Source organism: Anas platyrhynchos, chromosome 28 (genome assembly GCF_047663525.1).
Source record: "Anas platyrhynchos isolate ZD024472 breed Pekin duck chromosome 28, IASCAAS_PekinDuck_T2T, whole genome shotgun sequence".
NCBI classification, from domain to species: Eukaryota; Metazoa; Chordata; class Aves; order Anseriformes; family Anatidae; genus Anas; species Anas platyrhynchos.
In genome coordinates this window covers 3,432,188-3,455,900 of record NC_092614.1, presented here as the reverse complement: position 1 = coordinate 3,455,900, position 23,713 = coordinate 3,432,188, and the positions used below count along the sequence as shown (strand labels likewise).

At 43.4% G+C, this 23,713-nt stretch overlaps 2 protein-coding genes across 10 annotated transcripts; both read right to left on the bottom strand.

The window, feature by feature from the left end:
• Window positions 1-593: 593 nt before the first annotated feature.
• STRADA (STE20 related adaptor alpha) lies at window positions 594-11,604 on the bottom strand. Of its 7 annotated transcripts, none has more exons than XM_038168631.2 (13): window positions 11,503-11,604; window positions 11,348-11,399; window positions 10,032-10,089; window positions 9,417-9,445; window positions 5,840-5,942; window positions 5,196-5,317; window positions 4,945-5,053; window positions 4,695-4,818; window positions 3,842-4,013; window positions 3,413-3,517; window positions 2,921-3,162; window positions 2,366-2,408; window positions 594-2,048 (listed from the first exon to the last, which is right to left on the bottom strand). In XM_038168631.2, the coding sequence occupies exons 2-13, from the start codon at window positions 11,357-11,359 to the stop codon at window positions 1,896-1,898; spliced, it is 1,272 nt and encodes a 423-aa protein (XP_038024559.1). In that variant the 5' UTR covers window positions 11,360-11,399; window positions 11,503-11,604; the 3' UTR covers window positions 594-1,895. The 7 variants fall into 7 exon arrangements, with proteins under 7 accessions (XP_038024559.1, XP_038024558.1, XP_071885117.1 ...); XM_038168630.2 differs by having other exon boundaries at window positions 11,324-11,399; window positions 11,503-11,601; XM_072029016.1 differs by lacking the exon at window positions 9,417-9,445 and having other exon boundaries at window positions 11,324-11,399; window positions 11,503-11,547.
• A 221-nt stretch (window positions 11,605-11,825) lies between these two features.
• Window positions 11,826-23,703, bottom strand: CCDC47 (coiled-coil domain containing 47). Of its 3 annotated transcripts, none has more exons than XM_027445866.3 (13): window positions 23,358-23,497; window positions 21,229-21,494; window positions 20,992-21,099; window positions 19,354-19,528; window positions 18,926-19,047; window positions 18,536-18,601; window positions 17,481-17,582; window positions 16,509-16,619; window positions 15,865-15,950; window positions 14,848-14,906; window positions 14,055-14,164; window positions 13,715-13,882; window positions 11,826-13,396 (listed from the first exon to the last, which is right to left on the bottom strand). In XM_027445866.3, exons 2-13 carry the CDS (start codon window positions 21,487-21,489, stop codon window positions 13,316-13,318), a joined length of 1,449 nt encoding a protein of 482 aa, XP_027301667.3. In that variant the 5' UTR covers window positions 21,490-21,494; window positions 23,358-23,497; the 3' UTR covers window positions 11,826-13,315. The 3 variants fall into 3 exon arrangements, with proteins under 3 accessions (XP_027301667.3, XP_038024557.2, XP_027301668.3); XM_038168629.2 differs by lacking the exon at window positions 23,358-23,497 and adding an exon at window positions 23,590-23,703 and having other exon boundaries at window positions 13,172-13,396; XM_027445867.3 differs by lacking the exon at window positions 23,358-23,497 and adding an exon at window positions 23,169-23,308 and having other exon boundaries at window positions 13,172-13,396.
• Between the last annotated feature and the right edge of the window lie 10 nt (window positions 23,704-23,713).

The following is a 23,713-nucleotide window of genomic DNA, read 5'->3' as shown; positions in this document are numbered from 1 at the left end:
GTGTCCCGCTGCTAGCTGTGGAAGCATAAAACTAACCCGAAGTTACAGGGAGCAATCGCTACCCTGAGCTTCAGGTCTGTAACCTTTAATCATGTAGTAAGCTGAAAGCAGGGAGAGGAATGAGAAGAATTAGCTTGTGCTAGGTTCATCCAGCACCCCAGAAATGCTCACGCATTAGGAATTAAGCTGCACTTCTGCAGGTAGGTGTGGTTTATTACAGCTCACAGGAGTGTATTCCTCCTGGCTTTTCTGCTTGCCTTCTGGTTCCTGGGGGAATTCAAGAGGTAAGTCAAGTCACACAGGCTTTAGGACTTGGGTGGGCAATACCTCTGTGAGGAAGCATGTCACTAACACCACTCCAAAGGTTTTATGCTGCCAGTGGCACTTTGCTTTGTGTTTTTTCTTGCTGCAAGTACCACTAGCCCCATCCCTGTGCAAGCTTGGGTGAGAGGGATAGATTTTGCCAAGATGCAGACTTCATGAGCTGAAGTACAAGATCCAGCCTCTTAAGGAGCTGGGAAGACCGTATGCTTGCAGCGCGAGCTTGTCATCACTGCTGGGATCTACTCCATCACCTTGCAGAAACAGCAGGCTTAAAAACTTCAGAAATATTTTATTTCTTTTGGCAAAAAACTAGAGTAACAAACTTTATCTGGGTTCAAGTACAGTTTATAAACACAAGAAGGACCTGTTGCCAGCACCACTACTCCCATCAACCACCCCTACAGGACTGGATTCTCAGTGCTTCAGTGAAGAGTAGAAAGACCTCCAGCACTCGCGGTCCTTGGAAAGGTCAAACTAAAAGCCTTAAACACACCTCCAAAAACAAATACCATGGAATGGGGGAGAGCTGCCACGGCCATGAAGCGAGGGAAGCCATGTGAAAAGCAAGCAGAGGCCTTTTTTTAACCTGGCATTCGGTCAGGGAAGGTGGAACAGCAATGGTAAGAGAAGGCTTGAGCTAATTCTGTACGTGATGTTCAAAGAGGAGTTGTGAATAAGGATTCTGCATGAAAATCAAATTACTTCCCCTCTATGCCAAGTTAAGTCAGTGAGAACAAGCTGGTGTGAATGTTCCATGCTGTGAAACCAGCCCAGCTAACAGAAGGCTGAACTAGATACGCTGTAGGGAGTAAAAATGCTGGTATGTTGTAGAGAATTACACACGGCTGTCACCGACCCACACAGCCACAGGAGGAGAGGCTGGAATGCCCTGCCCTGTCTGACCTGGAGTTCAGAGTCCTCAGCATCAAGTGAGGAGTCTCTCCAAGGGCTCTCCCAGCCTGGAAAAGTGCTGCAGAGGAACATTCAACACAGTGAATGTGCCTAAAACAGAATGAGGTCATCCTCTATTTCCCATTTTCCACCCCAAAACAGTGACTAAGACCACACACTTTTTTTTTTCCCCCACTCAAAAGTTACCTGGTGACAACGCAGTAACTAAGCTGACCAGCTCTAAGAAAACGCCCAAAGCTAAGAGCTGCCTCCTTCCCCTTCTTAACTCTAAGGCACCCTTAAAAAGAAAGAACAAAAGAGGATGGGGACATGCAGCCTCTGACTGTGATACAAGGAAACCAATGATTTTTAGGAACAGAAATAGAGACCATAACTAAACAGATCTGCTCAACCCACTCTGGTGTTCTCAGCTGCAAGGAATGGGGCTTAGGGCCCTGCACCAACTGGAATACTCCGCAGCTCCTTGGGGTTGAGCCTTTTCCAGCTCAGGTCTGTCCATTTGTTTCCAGGCTACTTTCCAAGTAAACAGGCAGCTGAAGTTCCTTCCCAAGGACCTGTAAACTCTTCTACATGTAACATTCATCACCTTTTATGAACAGGACCAATAAATTACAATGTCCAGGAAGCTCCTCCAGAACCACGTATAGTCCCTGTTTGTTCTAGAACTCCCAGTCATCCACATCTAGCTGCTCCAGGTTTGACACCAGCCCAAAAATGCCACTGGGATCCTGGGGCCGCGTTCCTTCAAAATTGGTGATTGGGGTGACGGGGCGCAGAAGTTCAGGGAGTGCTTCAGAAGCACGGCGCTTGATCTGCACAAAAAGGAGAGAGGTCAGCTGCTGAAATGCCTCCCAACACAGACAGTGCTGTCCTCCTGCCTGCATCGAGAGAAGCTGCAGCCCCACAGAACAGGCAGCTGCTTCCACAGCTACCTCACTCCCAGAGAACAAGCACCTCATTCTCCTTCCTGGAGAAGCTGACGATCACGAAGCGGCACCAAACTAACTTAATTTTTCTGTGATCTGAAAGCATTAAGCAACTCCACACTCCCACCCTCAGCTTCAGTGACACAGCAAGCTAATCGCTACAAAAAAGCCACTGTTCTCTGCATATTAAACAAGTTCCTTACCTGTTTGAAAAAGGGATGATTAAGGAGAGCGCCTGCACTGGGCCTGTAGAAGGGAGTCAGAATAAAGCAAGCACACAAGAAAAATTAGTCAGTGATATTTTGTCCTTTCAAGATGCTCAAGTGTAGTTCTGTGGGCAGTTCAGAGTCACAACCTCGTCCCAACCCCTCCCTCACACCAGCTCTGGAACTCAAACTGTCTGAAGACTGAACCCACTAATGCAGCAGAAAGCTACCCCTGCTCTTCACACCTCATGGAGTGGTCTGATGAACACCAGAAAGAGAGGGCAGGACCTCTCAGCTCCCCAAAGAATGTTGCAAAGCAGAGCTATGAACTCTGAAAGTCTACAGGCTCTCTTAAAGAATATTTTAACCTGCTTTTAACACTGCTTTTGTTCTGCATACTTTACATACTCCTCTCAATGCAGATCACATCCTCGCCCAGCTATAGTTTTGGAAAAAAACTTCAAACAACCTTTGCTGGCTCTCCTGGTTCAGTCAGTCCCTAGAACGGTGCTCGTGGCATGGCTGTGAAGAAAAGCTTTGGCCTGGCTTTACCTGAAGTCCGGGTTCCGCTGGAGGCACTGCCCTACAAAGTTGTGGAAGCAGGCGGAGAAAGTCCGCAGGTAAGGGTGCAGGGCTGACTCGCCGTTGGCTGCTCTCACGTTGCTGACGGCCATGCTCTCGCCCAGCCCATAGTTAGCGCTTGAACGTGAGGTTTTCATGGTCAGCTCGTCAGCAGGAATAGTGGTGGTGTCTAGCAGGCAGGGAACAGTTCCATTCAGCTTTTCCAACAGCATCTGGAAACGAAGGGACATCAACATCCCATGCATGCAATCTCGACAGTTAAAATTTCTCAGTAGATTTTTAATGTCATCAAAGTTTGGACACCAAAGGTTTAATACAGCACCACAGCAGTTCTACAGGAAAAGCAGCAATGAGAAGGGAATTCAGGGAGGCACAGCACCCTCCTGTTTTCACAACCCAGTGCTGCAAGGCAATTCCACATGCTCAGATGAAACCGAGAAAGGAAGAACCTTTAAATCTTACCTGAGTGGAAGGCATGTCTTTAAATGGTACGTGTCCATTTGCCAGCTCGCAGGCTGTTATCCCTATGCTGTAAATGTCAGACTTTGCATCGTAACCCTGGAGATTCTAAAAGGAAAGGAAAATAAAAATTGTGGACTTGCAATGTGGACAGGCAATGCTCATGACTCGCCATGTGGAAGAATAAACCCAAATGATTAGAGCAGAAATGGCACAACCCGCATATAGGATGGTTTGGTGGTGGTGGTAGTAGTTTTAAGCTAAAAAGTATAAAGCAAGATGCTCATCATGAGAAAAAGCAACACTGTGGCTGTTTTTCTTCTCCCAGAACAGGCCCTAAAACCTCAGAAAATTACACAGAGATGCTATGTATCACTGAGCACAAGCCGTAGTTTTGTGGGGTTTTTTTGTTTGTTTGTTTTTATAACATACCTGCTGCAAGACTTCAGGACTGAGCCAAGGTAGGACTTTGATGCTGTATTTGGGGAAGTCATGAACAACTTTGAGTCGCTGCCCGTGGTTAATCATACTCAGATTACTTCGCAGGCCAGAGAGGTACACCTTCCCATCTACGGAAATCAGGATATGGCTGGCTTTCACACTCCTTGAACAACAACAAAAGAAGTCAGGTTTTCTGCCCTCGGATGATTTATGTTCCTTACAGCATCCCCGGGAACCCTGCTAGTGCGGAAGTGCACTACAGAGGATTTAAGGCAGGAACACTTGAGCTGAACAACTTTTACAGTACATACAATAAATGTAGTGACCATTAATAACCTAGGACATTCTGTGTTTGAAATTTACTTTCACAACAGGATATATCAGAGGAAAGGAAAAACATGCTAAAGGATGGACGCGGTGATTTAGGAAGAGATTAAAAAACACTGCAGCACTGAAGAGAAAATCAACCCTGGCAAGCACCTGTGGAAAGGATAAAAGCATGCTAGGAGGCTGAGAGTCCTGATGGCCATCCTGAATGCTGCGCAATACTACGTATACAAGCACTAACAGGTCTTGATTCACTCACTTTACATTTTCCCAAAAGAAACTTTCTGTGGCAAGGTGAAGTGTGGGACTGGAGGTTATGGACTCGGGACCTTCTGCAGCAACAGGACAAATTTCCCCTTGCTGTCAAGTCTCAATTCAGAGACTCTACACAGCACCTGAACAGAGCCTTATGTCTGCCTGCCAACATGGTTTGTTGTGACTTCAGACACTGGTCTTCAGGGTACAGAGGTAAGTTTATTGCATAGTGACTTTTTAAAAAAAATTATTATTATTTTACCTATGTACATAGCCCATATGGTGGATGTAGTCAAGTGCTTTCAGTACTCCTTGGAGGATATATGCAATTGCCAATTCACTCATCCCATCCATAAAATGGGTACAGATCAAATCTTTTGCAGAACCTAAAAAGAAACAAAACACCTCTTCAGTGGTCAGAAAAACAAGGATGCTCCAACAAAGATGCAACACCTCTTAAACCTGATTTAACAGGATATGAGGGCCAGTCAAGGTATTCCCCCTCCACCTACCATAGGCCATGAAAGATGTTACCACCCACAGCTCATTGTCAGCTATGAAAGTTGCTTTGTATGGCACAATGTTAGGGTGGTTGAAGAGCTTGGAAACATGAAGTTCCCCCTAAAAAAAACAACACAAAACAAAACAAAAATTTTGATTCAATTGAGTAAATGCAGAAATATGAATACAGGATTGATAAGCACTGTTCTTGCCATCTATTCTCTCCTAAACTTGCACTATTGTATTAGTGGATTCCTGTTACCTGCAAGAACGTGACCATTTCGTTGGTGCAGGCTTCCAAGTTAACTCTTCTGACAGTGACATACTCCCCTGAGGGTTTATACCTGGCCAGGTTCACAACCATCAAGTCTTCAAAGCCTCTGCCTGAAAGAAAAGGCAATAAAGCTTCAGCAATATTTCTGGAGCACACACTTCTAAAGAACTCCTCCAGTCCTTGACCCTTAAATAATGTTTATACTCATTTACTCTAACTATTTATGGCCTTGTGAAAGAAAGTAATTGTTCCATCAGACACCATTTCCCCTAGCATGTATCCCATGGAGAGAAATTATCCTAGCCAGCCAGTTAGTATTATCCAGTCTTTCAAGTTCAAAATTGAGCCAGAAGTAAAATGATTTGGCCACAGCCCCTCCAAGGACAGGGCTTCAGGGTCCTTCTGCTGACTTTGTACTTTATACTCAGTATTGTTAATTCGCCACATGCCTCTTTGAGTTGTAAGACCTTAGGATAAGCATCTCAGTTTTTATTAAAGTGATTTTTAAATCAAAGAAGAAGGGCATCTGATGTCAAAAATAAATAATTAATCAAGAAAAGGCCAACAAGCCTGTGGAAATTATTCTCTTTGCAGAGCAGACTTCTGATCCTCCAGCCCATGCGTAATCTTACCTATGATAGTGAGCAACTCGTAGCAGCTGCTGTCTGGGAGGAAGTTGCTCATGGTGTCCCTTTTAGGGGAAGAAGCTATCGACTCGGAGCTCGCCTCATTTGTCTAGGGAAAAAATAAAGTCAGGTCAAAAGAGATAAAGATTACACATGGTAGAAAAGTCATCTGTTCCTTATCATACACACTCAATATGACAAAACTATAGAAGAGACAATTTAACTGCTGTTAAAACAATAGTTAAATATCAATCAAAATCCAGGAGATGCCTCATTTCAGAAGATCCAGACATCTGTGTTTTAATCAGGTAACCATAAAAGGCAATATTCTCACTTAGGTTAAGCTAAAATTTATTTAGAAATACTTGGATAAAGCCAATTACTATTCCCCAGGACAACCTGAGCATTGCTTTATAGTAACTGTCTTCCTCCTATTATTTACAGACTTCTGTGTCACCCTCTTGCCTGAGCAAAGGCCAAAGGAAAGCCTGTTCACAGCACCTCCCTGCACCGTGGCAGTCAGCATTCCTGCCTGAAGTTGGGGCTTCTGGTTTTCAGCTGCTCATCTGTGAGAAGAGCAGCACAGCTGAAGCTGCTCAGCTAAACGTTAAAGTGATGAACCCACCTCAGCAAAAGTATGAAGGTCAGACACACGTGAAAAGAAAAGCTCCAAATGAAAGCAAAAATTTAGCTGCAATGCATTTGTGCTTACAGGGAAAAAAGAAAAAGGATAGAAAAAAAACTCACACCACGCAGGGAAGCAGCGCTCTTAAGCCTACCAATGACACCACCCTGACACATCTGACACAAAGCTAAACGATTTACAATCACAAAATCTTTTCGAGCAGGAACTTCTTGCAAGTTCCTTTATACCTTGCAACTCACTTAAGTTTCCAAAGTCACAAGGAGCGCATCCTAATGGGGATCCAAATTTATTTGGTGTCTAAGTCCAGACTTAGTAATGTCAAATTTCTAGCACATTAACTCCTCCTGACATTTGGAACCCCAGCTCATTTTTGCCAACTCATTCCTCATCAACTGCAAGTGCCCTTTATCAGACCTTTCCTCATGATTCATGAAGTAGAAGAAGCTTGTCCCTTTTCCTGCAGTGACAGCAAATACGCTCTTTTCCATTGCTGAAAGATGGAAATGACACAGTGGCAGCTGAAAAACAAGGCACTGTTCTACGCTCAGCCAAGGGTAAATGTAGTGCAACAAGAGCAGACATGAATTCACCGTAAATTAATTACCTTTGGTTCTGTTTGAGGGTTCAGCTCCTGAGAAGCTTTCATCTCTAAGTGTACTGGGGAGTAAGTTGCTATTCAGGCTTCCTAAGTTCAGCTTTTTGACTGCCTCTGACCAGCATACGTTTTACTTCTCTCTGTCTACCTTAAAAATAGGTTTGTTTTTCAGTTATAGGAAAAGGTGAAACTTTGCTTTGAGAACAGTGCTAGGACACAACTCCAGCTCACACAACTCTAGTACAGCAACTCAGCTGGCGCCTGTTTCAGGGTAACCCACCCCTCAGATCTCAAAACCTTTTCTTCCAGTCCTAGCACTACACCGTGCTGTGGCTTGGCTGAAAGAGGCAGCAACCTTCCACTCGCTCTTTCAAACTTCTGCTAAAGATCCTTGTCAATTCTGACTTGGATTGTGTCACTCGTTACTTCTGCCATCAATTTCACACAGAGACACACAGGCAGATGGAAACCTCTGAAGCAGAAAGGCACCACCAAGGAAAGGAAAGCAGAAGGCTCTGATAAGCAGCGGTGTGCAGCAGTGACAGCTGGTGAAACGCGGAGCAGCACGTTAAGTGGTTTGCTTTAATAAACTCCACTCCAAATACAGCGTAAGCCAACAAAACAGATGCGAAAAAATAAATAAATTTAATCTTATGAATGGTGCAGGCTGTTTCAACAGGAATGGAAAAAGGCTGTAAAATCCCTATTTAAAAGTTTTCTAGAACATCAGAGGTCTTCACTCACCTGTCTTCGTGTTAGCAGTGACCAATAACTAAGTTAATGCACAAGGAGCTCTACCAGAAATTTATCAACATCATACGAGAGTTTAAAAAAAAAAAAGTTAAACTTAAATGTCACTCATGAAATACTGCAAAAAAGCTCCTCTGTGGTTTCACACGGGACAACTTTTGGTGTATGGTCAAAAGCAAAAGCAGCTGCGAAATGAAGTCACGTACAACTGGCTTTATGGCCCGACGTTCATTAGGAGCTAGCTGTAGGGCTTGTTGATCAGATTTTAATTGGAAATAGGTTTAAGGAAATTAATCTTTGGAAGATAACTGCTGTTACAAATGCCATAAGAAAATCAGTTATATGATGCTTGCAAGAATCTGCCTCTGCCAAATCACATCCGTCTGAATTAGGAAGAGGGAAAGTTGTTTTTGTTCTGCTGCCTTCCTCACCACCTCCTCACTCCTTCACTCCCTTTCAGCATGAGCTACAAAAATTTTCCTCCTGCCCCTTTCCCCAATTATTTGCCTTTTTGTATAGCCATGATAGAAAAAGTAAGCTTTTATTTAGCTGTAAAAATAAAAATAGTCACCAATATCACTGTGATGTCCAAAAAAACAAGGGAATATTTTAACAAAAACGATACAGATGCTGATCTCCATTTGCTTCCAGCACAGCATATGCTGGATGCTCAGCAATTAAATAAGGTGTGAATTCACTTGACTTTATACAAAACGTTCTGTATAGATCTCATGTTTTCAGCTTTGTTTGTGCCAGCAAATTACAGACACTGACACAAAATCAATTATAACAGCTTAAGCTGACAGTTATAAACAAATCACACTTAATTCCTGTTTGTAATTGCCTTAAACTAAAGCAACACCTGCACACAGAAACGTTTCAGTATGGTGTGGGCAGGTAGGAAACCATTTAGACCAATATATTCTGCTATAAATCGTGCATAATGCACCACACAGCACGGAATCAGGGCCTGCAGAACAAAAAGCAAAGGTGAAGTTCTCAACTGACCCATTTTGGCTGTATGTTTTTGAACAGACACTCCTCATTCGTAAGTGACTTTAGTTCTTAAGAGGCAGAGCTCTCAGAATTGGCTCTGAGGAAGAGCAGCCAACAGGACATAAAGTCACCTCAAACTGTGAATTACACAATGTTTGGTTCTGATGTTGGAGCCTCTGATGTGACTGCTCTGCAGGGAAAAGTAAGGAAGCCAGAATCAGCGTGTCCAGAGGGGAATGCCGGCTTAGAACGGCCAAAATAAAAATTTGGGGGCCATTTTCAGAAGTCTCATAGGCTAGCCTCTTCCCTCAATTCCAAAAGAATTCAAAGAGATCAGCATCTCTGAAGAATCGGACCTAAATCACCTCAAAAGAGAGACCCTCGAATCTGAGAGATTAAGTTTAGTTTTGGCTAGTCACATCCAGTTTTAATACCACACACCAAAACCTCCACTCCAGGGTGAAACCTGTCTCCACACTCGTAGAGCTAAATATAGAGATGAAATATAAAACTAAGGTAAAAAGAAAAATCAAACTTTCACAAGGATAATCTCCATGCAATGAACCACAGCACCACAGCCTGCAAAAGCCACTTACTTTTCTCCGAGAGTCACCCGGAGGCTGCTCTGGAGTAAAGAAATTAATTGTTCACCAAATTGTGTTCAACAGACACCCATTAAAAATTATAGTTGGAACTTACTGAGGAAAGCTAAGTAAATAACCCTGCGTGATACTTACTGATAGCACATACATACAAATATATTGTAGACAAAGATTTAATTTACAGATAATTACATTAAAAATAATCAAACGTAGTACAAGAATGGGAATTAAAAAGATTCAAACAGTGCTACTGTTCAGATATTGCACATAAAGGTAAACTGACATTGACAAGTGACATACATACTTAGCCTAAATACAGAAGAAGCTGTCTAGGGGTTATTTATTTAAAGTAGTGAAAGTTTCTCCACGCCCTCTAGAAGCAAAATCTAGACGAGACCTTGATTTCCTATGTTCTGATTGCTTTCTAAGTCACTGACCATGATTTCTGCATCGTGGTGGAAGATTTTGCTTGTTCCATGCAAAGCAGACCAGAAACCAACCAGCTCTCCTACGGGCACACTGGGGAGCTATCAGCAGAGTTTCAAACCCATTTTCACTCATGAATTATAATTAACCTTCCCAATGTCATCCAACAAGAGGAAAACTTACCTCCAAACAGTTCAAACTCTCTTAAGCCCTCAACAATGAACTTTTCCGACACCCACCGCTAAAAGAAAAAAAAAAAGAAAAATAAATTAGTTATTTCCTTCAGAGACAATCTACTCCCCCTTCCCTCCTCACCCCCCAAATCAAAAACTAAACCACAATGCTAACACTTCTACGATTTTACTGTGATCTAAAAGCTGTGACATCAGGGCTACATCCTTACTCTGGACAAGAACGTTACCTTCCTGTACATGCACCCAGCAAGCACCTCGGTGCTGCCACCCCTCCTGGATAGCATGCACTCGCAGTAAAGTTCATTTCAGATTATTCAGACAAAAATCTTCATATGTGCACATAAGAACAGTAAGCATGCTATGCACCCTTATACAGGCAAATAAAAGTTCCTTTGGGTGTAACAGGTGTGAAAAAGATTCAGCTTTTTATAACAAGATGATGTCTTAGAGCTCTGAGAACTATTTTGGCAATATATCCATTAACTACAAGTAAAATTAAAACCCAAGTATTGCAAAGCCGTAGTTCCCTTCCAGAGTTCATGCTTAAAATTCAGAGCAAGCATTAAGCATTAGCTTGTGCAGAGAAAAGTTTCTACCACTCCATTTGGCTTTGTGACTTGAAAAAAAACAGGCCCGCATATGTAATAGGGAATAAAATATGCAGTTTTAGGCTTGCAGGGCGTTGATTAAGTTTGCGTTAAATTAAACAGCCAGGAACAGCAGCACATTGGAGCCTGTCAGCTCAGTGGAAGCAGTGAGGAAAGGGGTTATGTCGCTTGGTGTGAGCGAGGCCGGTCTTGGAAAGCGCCAGTCCTTGGTGTCAGTGACTCAAAACACACAGCGCAGCACAACCCTGCCGGTTTGAGTCACCAGAAGCGCTTCTGTTGTGTAAAACCAATCACTTTGACACTCAAAAACGCAGAATTAAGCAACGCTGACATTTAACTTCCCAAACTCAGCCAGGTTCAGGACAAGCAGAGCCGTACACGGTGCAACGAGGGCAGGCGCTTCATGAGGAGAGGCCGGAGAGGCTCGGCTCTCCCTTAAATATAACATTTGTTGTAAATGCCGGGGGGTGCACACGGGGAGCGAGTGTGCAAGGAGCGAGTGTGCAAGCAGCAAGCGTGCAAGGAGCAAGGGAGTGAGTGTGCAAGGAGCGAAGGTACAAGCAGCAAGTGTGCAAGGAGCAAGTGTGCAAGGAGTGCAAGGAGGGCAAGCAGGCAGCGCCCAAGCGCGGTTCCCGAAGGGGCCGTGGCGCTCCCGGCGGGGGGTAACACTCACCCTCAGGCGCTCGGGTTTACTTACAAGGAAAGACATGGAGGCCGCGGGTGCGTCGCCACACGCTGCGGAAGGCAACCTGGGGGACGAGAGCGGCTCAGCCCCGGCCCCGGCCCCTCCCGGTCCCTCCGTGTCCGTCCCCCCCCCGCTCCCCTCAGCCCCGGCCCCGGCCCCGGCCTCACCTCAGCGCCGCGGCCACCGCGCACCGGCAGGAGACGCCGCGTGTGACGTCAGCACGGCGCTGCGCGTGACGCCAGCGCGCCGCTCCCGCCGCGCCTAATGGCGGCCCCGCGCACCTGAGGGGGAGGGAGGCGGGCGCCATGTTGGCTCCTGTCAGGGTGCCCCAAAACGGCCCTCCTCTGGGTACAGCATCCGCCTCCCGCACAAAAAATACACTTTTATACCCTAAGTGGGACAAATAAGGTGTTGAGATGCTGAAAGGAACGTTACAGTAGGCAGGGGGAGTAGCTGAAAGGAACACAGAGTGCAGTAAACTAGGCAGGCGGAGTGTTTCAATCATTTTACTCTTCATTAGGTAGTTCATTTGAAGGTTCATATTACAAAATTAGCTGCCATAGGACTTCAGGAACACTGTCGACTTATTCAAAAAAGAGCACAAACTACTATTTCCTTCCCAAGAACTTCGTGAAACAAGACCACGTTAATCTTTAAAGCTAAATAGTGCTAAAATTTCACATGATCTACATTAGTTTTGGTTTTAAATTAATTTTACCAACCATTATAAAATTAATGTATTTGCATGTATCAGGTTACAGACTTCTGCATTTAAATCAGCTTGAAATACCCCATGCTGGAACAAGAATTTTAAGCAATTGCTGTTTCAACAGCAGCTCGCCCTTATTGCCTCGGAACAAAATTTGCACATATTATTGAACAAGAAAAATGCAAGACATTGTTTCCCCACAAATCTGTAAAAAGTCTGTTACAGCAACAATATAACGCCTGCGAGACAGGAAGCATTTATAAAATGCAGAGCTCTCAGTTAGCCAAGTGCTTGCACAAGGACGCTCACTTCCTTCCCCGTTATACTCAAAAACCTGAAGTGACCACTTATCAGTGGAAGAGGATGCACAGCCTCTGAAGCAGTTTTACTTTCTTGGGGAAATTGGCAATAGCAAATACTTCACTGAATCTAGCTTCTTGCTGGAGTGAATTAGGCAGCAGCTGCTAAGACTAGGAGAAATGTTTTTGAGGCAAATTTGTACAGTTAAAATATTCAAGGAAAAACTAGCTGAAGCTGCTAACTCACCATGCACTCAACTCCTGAAGAAACACCACGCTGACATGACAGACTTGACATCGTATTAAGCTTGCAGCACTCAAAACCACAGGTAAGAAGTAATGCTCATGTATTCCATTCCCTGGTATCTAACCCATCTACATGTTTTACACATATGCCAATCATGCCTACAGGTGACCTAATACTGTTTCAGACCCTTGTCTGTTAAAAAAAAATTCTGTTCTACTGGACTTAAAATCCCTGAAGTATCCATACTGTGTATGGAAGGCTAAGTTTTGTGCCTTTAAAAGCTTGATGCAAATAAATGCATGGTAAATGCTTATTGTGCGGTTTTCCTCCCCTTAAATTAAGAATTTCCCCCTTCCCTCCCAAAAACTAAAACCAAAGTTTAAAACCAAAGCATTAATATGTTACCAGCACACGTGGACAGGTTTACAATCATATGTTTTTGAAGAACAAATGACAATGAGCATTCAAGAATATTGCAATTTTCTTTTTAAACAGACAAGTAGCAAAAATTTATACCACCTGGAATAAAACTGCTGAGACAAAGCTCTCTACATACACCTGCAATGTTGCTGTAATACTTAAATAAGTAACACCGATGCAAGGAGCATTTCCCTTAATGGCTAGTAGTGTTCAAAAAAGTGTAGGATTATGGAGTTCAGTACGTCTTTGTACCCTGTGAATTAAAATTCTGCAGGTGGCACTGAGACAGGCGTCTCACAATGGAGTCACATAGCTTTCACTTTGATTTGCTTCATCTTCATCTGCTTCTTCTCAAGTTTCTTCTGCTCACGCCGCAAAGCAGCTTCCTGTAAGAAAGGATACAGAGAGCTAAATGAACATCAGCAATCCCTTCAAAGAACAAGCTGATCAGTTCAAAAAAGAACAAAGGCGGCAACCCCCAGTACTGTACTTGGGTTCACATCCCTAACCAAATGAGCTGGCTCCCCACTGAGAGCCCTCACATGTTTGGGAAAGCAAGAGAGTATACACAGGAAGCGTGCGCTGCCTTCTGGCAAAGTAAGAAATCAAAGCTGGCTGCTGCTGCTTGTATGCCTACAAGCAGCCCTGGAGATATGTCGCAGAAATTCGCCTGTAGCTTGAAACAAGCTGAAAATCCATCTCACCTCCAGCCGTCGCTGTTTTTCTGGATCCTCCTCATTCATGATTCGCTCCTTCTCTGCCCGTTTTTTCTCCTCTCGACGGGACTGGGCAGCCTCCTGTCTTTGCACATGAGTCAGCTTAAGGAAGTTCTCTTCCACACGAGCCCTGTTCTTATCAGCTTTTTGTTTGCCCTTTTAAGATAAAAGCAAAGACAGTTAGAACAGATTCCCTATGAGCAGGATGGAGTATCTGTAGTAGTTATACTGGAAACGAAAGGCTTCCAGCCTTAGGATTAAGGATTAAAGGTTAACGTTTGCAATTTCATACAATATTCAGAAGGCATTAAGAAGGCAGACAACTTACTTCTCTGTTCAGACGGAACTTCTTTGCTTTGTCTATAGAGTAGATAACCATGCTCATCAGAGGCAGCAAAGACTCCATATCCTTTGGGGAAGTATTGCCTGAACCAGGCACTGAAACAGAGAGTTCCTTGTTAATTAGGTTGGCAAGATTTTCCTATTAGCTGCAACGCTCTTTCCTTATTGCTCACACCATTCAAGAAAGATATTCTTATCATCCTCTTTGGAAATGACTTTACTAACAGACGGATTTTGCTTTGGAGATTGCACATAGATTCTTCAGTCACATTTCCACCACATGATCCTTCTTTTTGTTAGTACAGAATGAAAAAAAAAAAAAAAAAAAGTAAACAGAGTTCTGGCTCTGATGTTAACTTTACTTGGAGCTATAGCTGTGAATTCTTAAGAGAACTGTGGTCTTTTTCTGGAATAGACTGCTTTTCTTCCAAAACAGGGATAACCAAGGAACTTTGTGCAAGCTCACACTGCAAACAGTGTGGCTTAAAACAAGTCACCTTCCAATTGAAACCTAATACAACCACCAGCAGAGATATGATTGTGAACTAAGACCCGCAATAGCAAGGTTCAGTTTCCTTTTATCATCACAATATGCTGCTGAGTCCTCCTTGTTATTACTGCCTTCTGCTTATAGGTTCATCAGTCAGTGATCCTGTTTACATGCACCAGTCATTCCTAATAATGTTATCTTCCATAGGTGACGTAACTTGAGCGTACCTTGCACAGGTAAAACACAACACCCCCCAGATACATTTACACACATACACCAGTTCTCTTACCATTAAATGTAAACAAAAGTGTCTTTTTAGTTTCGGGCAGTTTTGTAAGCTGACCCTCCCTATAAGAAAGAAAAAAAGGGGCTGGAATCAGTTAAGAAAAACGTGGGCATACAAATAACATCATCCAAGCTGATTGTCAGAAGTAATCTGACCCCTAGATAAGCTTGTCTATTTTTAAAGGCATTCACTTTTACATATACCCTGAAGTTTATACTACTACTTGAGACATAAAGCTTATATAAGCATCAGTTAGAAAGAAAAAAAATAACCTTAAGAATTCAAGACTTGACTACCCAAAAAAACACAAGCTCATGCAACGAAGTCAGACCTACATTCCACTGAGCCTCCAAAGCCTTGCAATTTCAGTACAAGGTTCACATGCTGCTGTTTTTTAATTATAAGAAAACACGATCCTTTTGGAGGGCAGTTTCAAGTTTTGATACAGATCATTTTTTTATATGCCTGCAAGCATAATACACCCTTGCAAAAGCCTACATAGTAGCTCAGATGATAAGATAAAGCACCCACTACTTGGCAATTCTGAGGCAGCAGCTAAAAGCACTTCTTTTAAACACTTCAGACTTTGCTCAAACCTAGTTCTTAATTCAGATGCTACTGGAATGCATTAATGTGCTTTTTCAACCACTCCTGCAGCATTATTTCTTGGCTCTTGAATTCTACCACGCTGTATCCTCTTAGTGGCATTACTCAGTTGTTTTCCATGAGCTGTGTACACTGTAACAGCCAGGTGCTATCTGAGATTTAGAGTTGCCCAAACTAGAGAGTAACCAGCACTCAAAAATAAACATTAAGGCAATACAGCACCTTGATCATCTACACTGATGCAGCATTTGTAAGCGTTGGGAGCGTATTTATTCAGCTGTTTCACCTTTGCTCCCAATTTCTCTTTATGTGCATTCCAGACAGCTCCACACTGCAAACAGGTTTGTCAGCCTCTACTTTGCATACTGTTACAGCAGCTACTGCAAGGAGAGATCTAGCTTTATATGTACGTACTCTTGCATAAGTTTTGGACCGGAGAACTGGTCCGAGAATTGGACGGACTCGATCTTGTCAGCATAGTGCGTGAGGAAATGTATCATCTACAAGAGAAATAGGGGTTAGTTTCTGCTACCACCAAGAGTGACATCAGCCTACATGCTCTGTATTGGTTTGCAGCACGGCCACACATAACTCAAAATTTTTGTGCTCAGCTTGCCACAGTAACACCACAATTTAAACTGCTGGAATTTTTAGCTTTTGCTAGAAGGGGCCTCAATGCATGGAATTAACGCATCTAATAACTCATGTTGCTCTCATTTGGGGTTTGCCATTTCATTTGATAACAAACATCAGCACTGAGGATCTGCAGAGAGACCAACACCCTCCTTCAAGCCAGGTGCTGGAACTAACTTTGAGGCTTTGAAAGGCAGTTCTAAGTCCTCAGATCATATGTTAGACTAACAGTTGCCACACAAAAGAAATAAAGAAGCGGCAATTACTCCCTTCTGCTAGCCCTTATATTTTTTGATTCTCCCAGATCTCATGAGGGCCATTTAAATCTCTTGTGATTTTTACAGGAGACAAAGATTAGAACATTTGCACAGGCTGCAAGTACCAGGGACACCGAGGAATATTTGTACTCATTCACTCAAGATCACCTTTGCGTCCATCATTCCCTCTGTGACCTCCCCCATCTCCGACAAGATAGCCAGCGAATCTGGAAGCCCATATTTTGCACCAGACTTAGGTTTATCGCTGCAGAACTCACTCTGTTACAAAGAAAGGAAGGGGAAAAAAATTAAAAATGGCACAAGTATGCAAATAGCTTATCAACTGAACTGTTTCAATACAATGGCACCCCTAAAAGTACCAGATAAGAAACAGTAAAAATGCATTAACTCAGTCACTCAGTCTGGCTGGGGACAGTTCAAGCATAAAGTAAAGCACGTAATATAAATGCCTGTAGCCTTTAAGTCAGTATTTCCCCTCAATAGTGAGTACTTTAAAGAAAATGATATAATACATCCATGCCAGCACACCTGATAAAGTTTAATGTATTTTGCTTATTTTGTTTGCTAAATCAACAAAACCAACTGGCATCCTGCCAACCATGTCTGAGTGCTGTTTGAAATGTTATGAGAGAAAAGATCTGCAAACCACTGCTCGTTATCACTGGATTCTTTGCAAAATTCAGGGCTTGAATGTATGGGAAATTTTCTTTATTTCATACTAGGTAAAAACGTGACTACAAATTTTCCACATCGCTTAAGTTCATTTTTCAATCCTTTACAAAGTCATTTGTGCAAATTAGATTAGGAGAAAATGAGACTCGCATGTATCCCAAATGTACTACTTCAACCTCCTCCTAAGCTAACTATACATCAAAAAAAGGAGGCAGGCTGCTTTCAGTTGCCTCTTCTACAGTTCTGACAGCAGCAGGATAGTGCTGCGGATTGCCGATGGCATTAAATGTCCATCTATTAGGTGAAAATATCTTTTCCCCCACAGTAATTCCAACAGGTCAGTCATGAGTGTTCAGCTGTTCCCAAGAAAATAAGCGATCTATTGATCAGAGGTTCTTACATCCCACTGGCTTTATCTTGTTATTATTCCCTTGTGAGCACACATACCAGGTCCTGCATCTCTTTCTGAAGTCGCACCAATGCTTTTCTCGTTCCAACAGCAAACACATAGGTGTCCATATCTTCATCATTCATTGTTACTTTTATTTGCTGTGGGACAGAAAGTTATTAGCATTGATCAGATTTCTACGATGCACTCCATCTTCAGACTACCAGCCAAACTGAGACCTGCATCTTCTGTGAAGAACAGTTTCTGCTGCCTCAGTGCTTATCTGACATTTTGATTCATCCTTCATAACCTCAAAGAACAAAGCCTAAGCAAGGCTGTACACAGCTGAGATAAAGGTTGTTAAATTAAAGCTTCTCAGTGTGCCTTAAAATTAAAAAGCGCCTTTCCTGGAGCACTCAATTCAGCATTCTGGTATAATGCTACCGTGTAATGACAGCGACTCCTCAACAGAAGAGCTATAAGCCTTTGCTGTGCAGATATCTATTGATAAGATTATCTGCCCACATCTAATTTAAGTATTTTAATTAATATTATAAATGCAATTATAGACACATTGTGTATTGTGAATACATTTTCTAAGCCACCGTTCTTCCAAAATATAACCTCTCTTGACATTTATGTGATTAAAGATTCCCCTCACCTCTAAGAGAAAGTGGCTGGGCAAATAGTGACATTACAAGAAAGAACATGCAGGCCAGCATATGCATTAAGCAGCTCTGTTCAGTCTGACTGTATAGATAAAAGAACAATAATTAAAGATTATTCTTTATATGTTCTTTATTATTAAAGATTAAATTTAGACTGTAAAAATACATTTTAATCAAGATGAGGTCTTGAAGCACAATGAACTGTTCACAAAACCACTCAAATAATAAAACCCCTAGAAATAAAACATTTCCTAGTCATCAGTTTGCATTTCACACACAAAAAAGAAATATGAATGATTCTTGCAGATTATTTCAACAGATACTGAACACCACAAAAAGATACCCAGCACTTCATGTGTGGGTTATAAATACAGCCCAAAGCAGCAAAGCAGCGCAAAAGGAATGCAACAACTTATCACAGCCAATCTAAAGGGTTGAGGACATACCACTTGGTCACAAGCTGGCCTCATCATGCGCGCAAGAACATTCAGTAGGTCTTGTCTCTTGAGAAACTAGAAACACAAGATTGTAAACACAGAACGTTGATAAATATACCTAGAATGCTGGGCTTCATTGGCAGATAGCTGTGGAACTTAAGGAAAAACAGGACAGATGTAAGTAGATGTTTTTCATTGAATAGTTTAACTTTGAAGAGCCCTTTAAAAGTCACCTACACTGCTCAAAAGCAGGTTGACTTTCTGCGTTTGATTGAGTTTTTCATAACTTGCTCCCTCAAGTTATGAGCTGAACTAACATGTGAGACTGTCCATCCCAGGTGCAGGACTTCCTGAACACTGGCAGCAGGTGAGCAGTGCTACAAACTCGCTCATCCTTACCTTTAGCTGAATAAGCATTCCTTCACAGCACACCCTTCCAGAGCACCACAAGTTATATATGTGTTCATTTTCTTGATTTATTTTCCCAGTGCTTGTGGCTTCTTTACTGGTGCCATCGTCCCCTGGAGAGAATGACAATGAAAAAGAACTGCAGTCTAGAAAGCACAAATTTATACGCCAGAGTAGCATCAGTAGGTTTATAAATCTGTTGTCCCTGGATTACTTCAGACTCACCTTGATGTTTCTGAATAATTTATACCACACCATCAACACTTAAAGACTAGCGCACTATTTATCTACCCCCAGAGCTGCCCTCAGCACTGTCACACATATGCATAGAAAAGGTTTCCCTTCTCTAGAGCCTACAGGCGGGTCTAAGACAATCTCTACTCAAACTGAAAACGCATCCTAATCATCACAGGACTTACCAACAAGAGCAAAGTTGCTTTCTAGCAGCTCCCTGTGGGTATTGAACCACGCATGAGCCAGACGGTTGTTTTTGTTCTTCCCAATGATGTAATTCATGATGTAAGCAAGAAGACCTGTTACCATTAGGATCTCCATGTAATAACTCTCCCAGCTGTTTTGAAGGTGAGCAGGGACCTATGGAAAGTGAATGGAAATCGTTTTGTTTTTTTCCCTTACCAAGTGAATTAGGTATATGCAATTTGAAAAAATGAAGAGTACTGGAGAGGTTTCCTCCCAAATCCAGCAGCAAGCGTCACAATGGCAACAGGACACAACTAAACCTACACATAACGCATTTAGCTCTCCTGGGACACAGAAGTCCTATGGGAAACAACTGAAAACAGCATTCCCAAAATACTACCACAAAAAGAAAAAAATATTTTCCAAGTGAGCTGATGCTAACATTTATCCTTCAGAGTAGTCAACAGCCCAGCATTTCAGCCCAGTGGTTATCTGGGCTCAATGCCCTGCCCATCACAGCATTATCCGATCATCATTTAACTTCTGCTGAAATCTAAATGTCCAGGAACATTTTCAGGATGGCACCAAGAGCCATGGACTGCGGAGGAAGCATGGAAGCCTGCCTGATCTTTCCATTTCAGAGAATAATCAGCAATTCTGCTTATCACCACGTCACCCTTCAGTCATAAAACAATCCAAACCTTCATTTTCACTGCCAAGGTCAGCCACCATATTTAAAAAGAGATCTTACAGATAATAAAAGCATAGGCCTTAAGCTCCTGATCATTCTGTAAAAGACTCTTCTGGGAGGCAACAAGCAGGTGAAGCAGTGTGGACAGACATAGGTTTCAGAAACCATCTGAGAAGTCACGTGTCAGAATCACAAAGTGGTTTGGATTAGAAGGGATTTTTAAAGATGATCTAGGTTCCAACCCCACTGCCACGGGCAGGGATATCTTCCACTAGATTAGGTTGCTCCAAACCCCATCCAACCTGAACCTTTAGCCGCAGACAAGCTAAAAGTACACTACGTTTACCACAAGCCTATCATCACTGTAACTTCCTCCTTGTGTTAAGAGAGCACCCAGACATTTCTGGGATGTATTTTTTTTCTCTGGATTAAATGAAGTTTATCTCTATAGCTCCGCCATCTCTCCACATTTTTCATATAGGTAACAGAACCTAAGTCATAAAATGCGTTGGCCAAACCTATGCATCAAACCACGTGTTTTAATGAAGAATTTACTCGTCTATATTCCAATTGCAGTTCTCAGCTCGGATCCAGCACAGACCCAAGGACAGCAGTTCTACCATGTTAAAAGACATTGACAGACCAAACATACCTGCCCTGGAAGTTTTACTTCGGGAGTTGCTATCTGAAGTAACATAAAACAATGCACGAAGAATTCCAAGAGCACAGACTCGAGAGCTGATGGATCCTATTCTGCTGCTATCCTATTGTATTATTTTAGGTGTTTCTCGTCTCCGAGCTTCTTCCTATTTCTTCTCTGAATCTTGTTAATTCAAATAGCAAATACTTTAGGACAGATTCTCTCTTTGTACAACAAAATAGTGCCATAAATAATTGATATACTAAATTTATACTAAATAAAAAAAGGATCAAAATTTATACCTACATTAACTATTGTTATGGGGTCTTTATTTTTGCTAGGAGACGCATCTGGTTTCTCTTCATAGCCTTCAAACTCCTCATCATCGTACGGCTCACTCTCAGTATCACCTTCCTAAAGGACAAAATCACATGCATCATGAAAATCCAAAGATAGGTAATCAAAATCCAAAAAGACAGGGTGAGAAGGTAAAGTTCAGAGACACCATTAGGAAACACACAGGGGGAGGAGATGAGGCATTACCTGTGTGTCAGTGTCATCGAAGTCTTCCTGATTCTCATCCTGACCTTCAAGCTCTACAGTGGCTTCTTCTTCATCATCTTCTGTTGTGATGATCCTCTGAGGAGACTCTGTGACTGCATCTTCACTGACATCTTCAAATTCAGCAAAGTCATTATCATCATATTCCATAATGTCATCTCCGTCCTCAAATTCATCGTACTTTGCCAAAGACAAATTCCACGGAATGAACAGGACAGCAACGAAAATATATAAATTCTTCATTTTCACTGGAAAAATAAAATAAATCCAAAACATTGCAACAAATCCTTACGTTTGGAGATACAAAGCCTGTTCCATCACACCTCCAGTTCTGCCCAACTTCCATGAACAATTTCAAAACACTATTGGAGTCAGGTCAGCACGAGAGAAATAAAGCTCTGCCTCATCTTGCCATCTTCTGTATAAAGTGAACACTCTAACAATAAAAAAAAAACAACTAACTTGAATAGCAAGGTAGTAGACTTTCTGCTTCTAGCAGGAGCAGCTGAGGCAGCAGCAAGTTCACATCTAGCAAAGCTGTTCAGGTGACCAATTTCTAGAAACAGCGATGTCCTGCTCTAAAAATGACTCTTCAGCAGCAACTCTCAGTCAGAGTTGCCAACTCATTTCAGCACACATGGTGCCTACAGTTCTCATTAATTAGCAATTAGACACAGTCAGATCCAGGAATGCGTTACAAAAGCAGTAGATCTTATAATGTGCTTAATTCATTTACTTTAAACAGAAATGCTCTGATAGCCTCCGCTTCTTTAAAACTGATCATATTTGATCTTTCTAGATCAATTCTCACAATCAGGTCCTACAGCATCCCTCCACTATTTCTGTTCAGAGATGGCGACCTTATAACTAAAGGTCTACAAAAAAAAAAAAAAAACACGAAGAGGATGGATATTGCACTAGTCCTCAAAATAACAGAGTAAGCTGGCTCATGAGCCTGGAGTTCTGTCCCCAGATCTCCCAGGAACCTGCAGAGATGATCTGATACTTCAGTTTTTTTTCCCCTCGGCCTCTTATGACTTTTTTTAATATTGCCGCAGTCACGGTCTGTCACTCAGACTGTACATCACCGACAACTGCAGATTACTGAGGTCCAAACCACGGTTTCAGACAGCAGTAATAATGTAAAATGCATTTGTGCATTTCACAAATGTCTGGGGATGATCAGCTGCAGAAGACTTGGCAGTACTCCCTTTACTCCCTCTCACACCCAGATCTGAGTGGGAACTTCAATGTTAATGAGACCGTTCTCTCAAGAACTTGAAATAGAAGCAATTTGTTTCTAAATTCGACCAGCACTCCTCTGAGTAATGCATGCAGGGAACTCACTGCTATGAGTGACAAGGACAGCTAAAATAAACGCTTATGTTCAAGACTTCTCGTTCTAGCAAAAACCCGAACAGATCACATTCACGTGAGCATGAATCCAGACGGGAAGTACAGCAAGGCAGACCCCAGGATTTCAGCACGCTGCTTGCTGGCTTATATCAGAGCTTTAGGTGAATTCAAACACGAAAACAGCATTTACATGCCACGGGATTTGCATGAAACACCTGGACAACGGAGCCACCTGCTCTACAAACCCACAAGGCTTTCACGGGATGAATTTTGAAACCCTGAGCACATCCAGTTCCAAAAAAGAAACAAAAAAATAAAAAAATAAAAAAATAAAAAAATAAAAAAAATAAACCCCTACACACTCCATCCAGCCTTATACAAAATTAAACGTGTGGAAACCCACAGACCCCTGACAGCGCCCAGGGGCTGCTGGCAGGGACACGAGTCAAGGTGAGCCAGGCTAAAACTGGCTGCAGACCATGCCCCCCCTCACCCCTATCCCCCTGCTCTGCCCCCCCATCCCCCCCTCACCCTTATCCCCTGCCCCTCAGCCCCCGGCCCCTCACCTCAGCCCCCCGGGGAGCCCGCAGCTCCCGGCCCCGCAGCCCTCAGAGCCGAGCCGCCCCTCCCGGGGGGCACCGCGGAGCCGAGAGCTGCCGGTAACGGGGTCGGGGGCAAGGAGAGAGCCGAGGCCCGGCCCCGGCAGCCCGTGGGGAGCAGCGCGGTGGCCGCGGGGCCCGGCCCGGCCGCGTTACCTGAGGCACGCGGCGCCGCCACCGCTCCGGCCCGGCCCGCACCCAGCGGCCGCAAACGGCGCACGCTGCGCACTTTACGTAGCCCGAGCGCTCAGCGGAGCCTGCGCGCTTTGCGGAACCTGCGCGCTTTGCGCAGCCTACGTGTTTGGCGCAGCCCGTGTGCTCAGCGCTGCCTGCGTACTTTGCGTAGCGCGAGGGGAGCATGCTCACTGCGGGCTGCCCACACACGGACCTGAGGGGGGCAGCGGGCCCGACAGCCCCCGCCTCGAGCCGGGGGCAGCAGCCAGAGCCCGAGCAAGCAGCCGGAGCCCAGCCCAGCCCAGCAGCCGGAGCCCGTCTCCTCCTCACACAGCCCC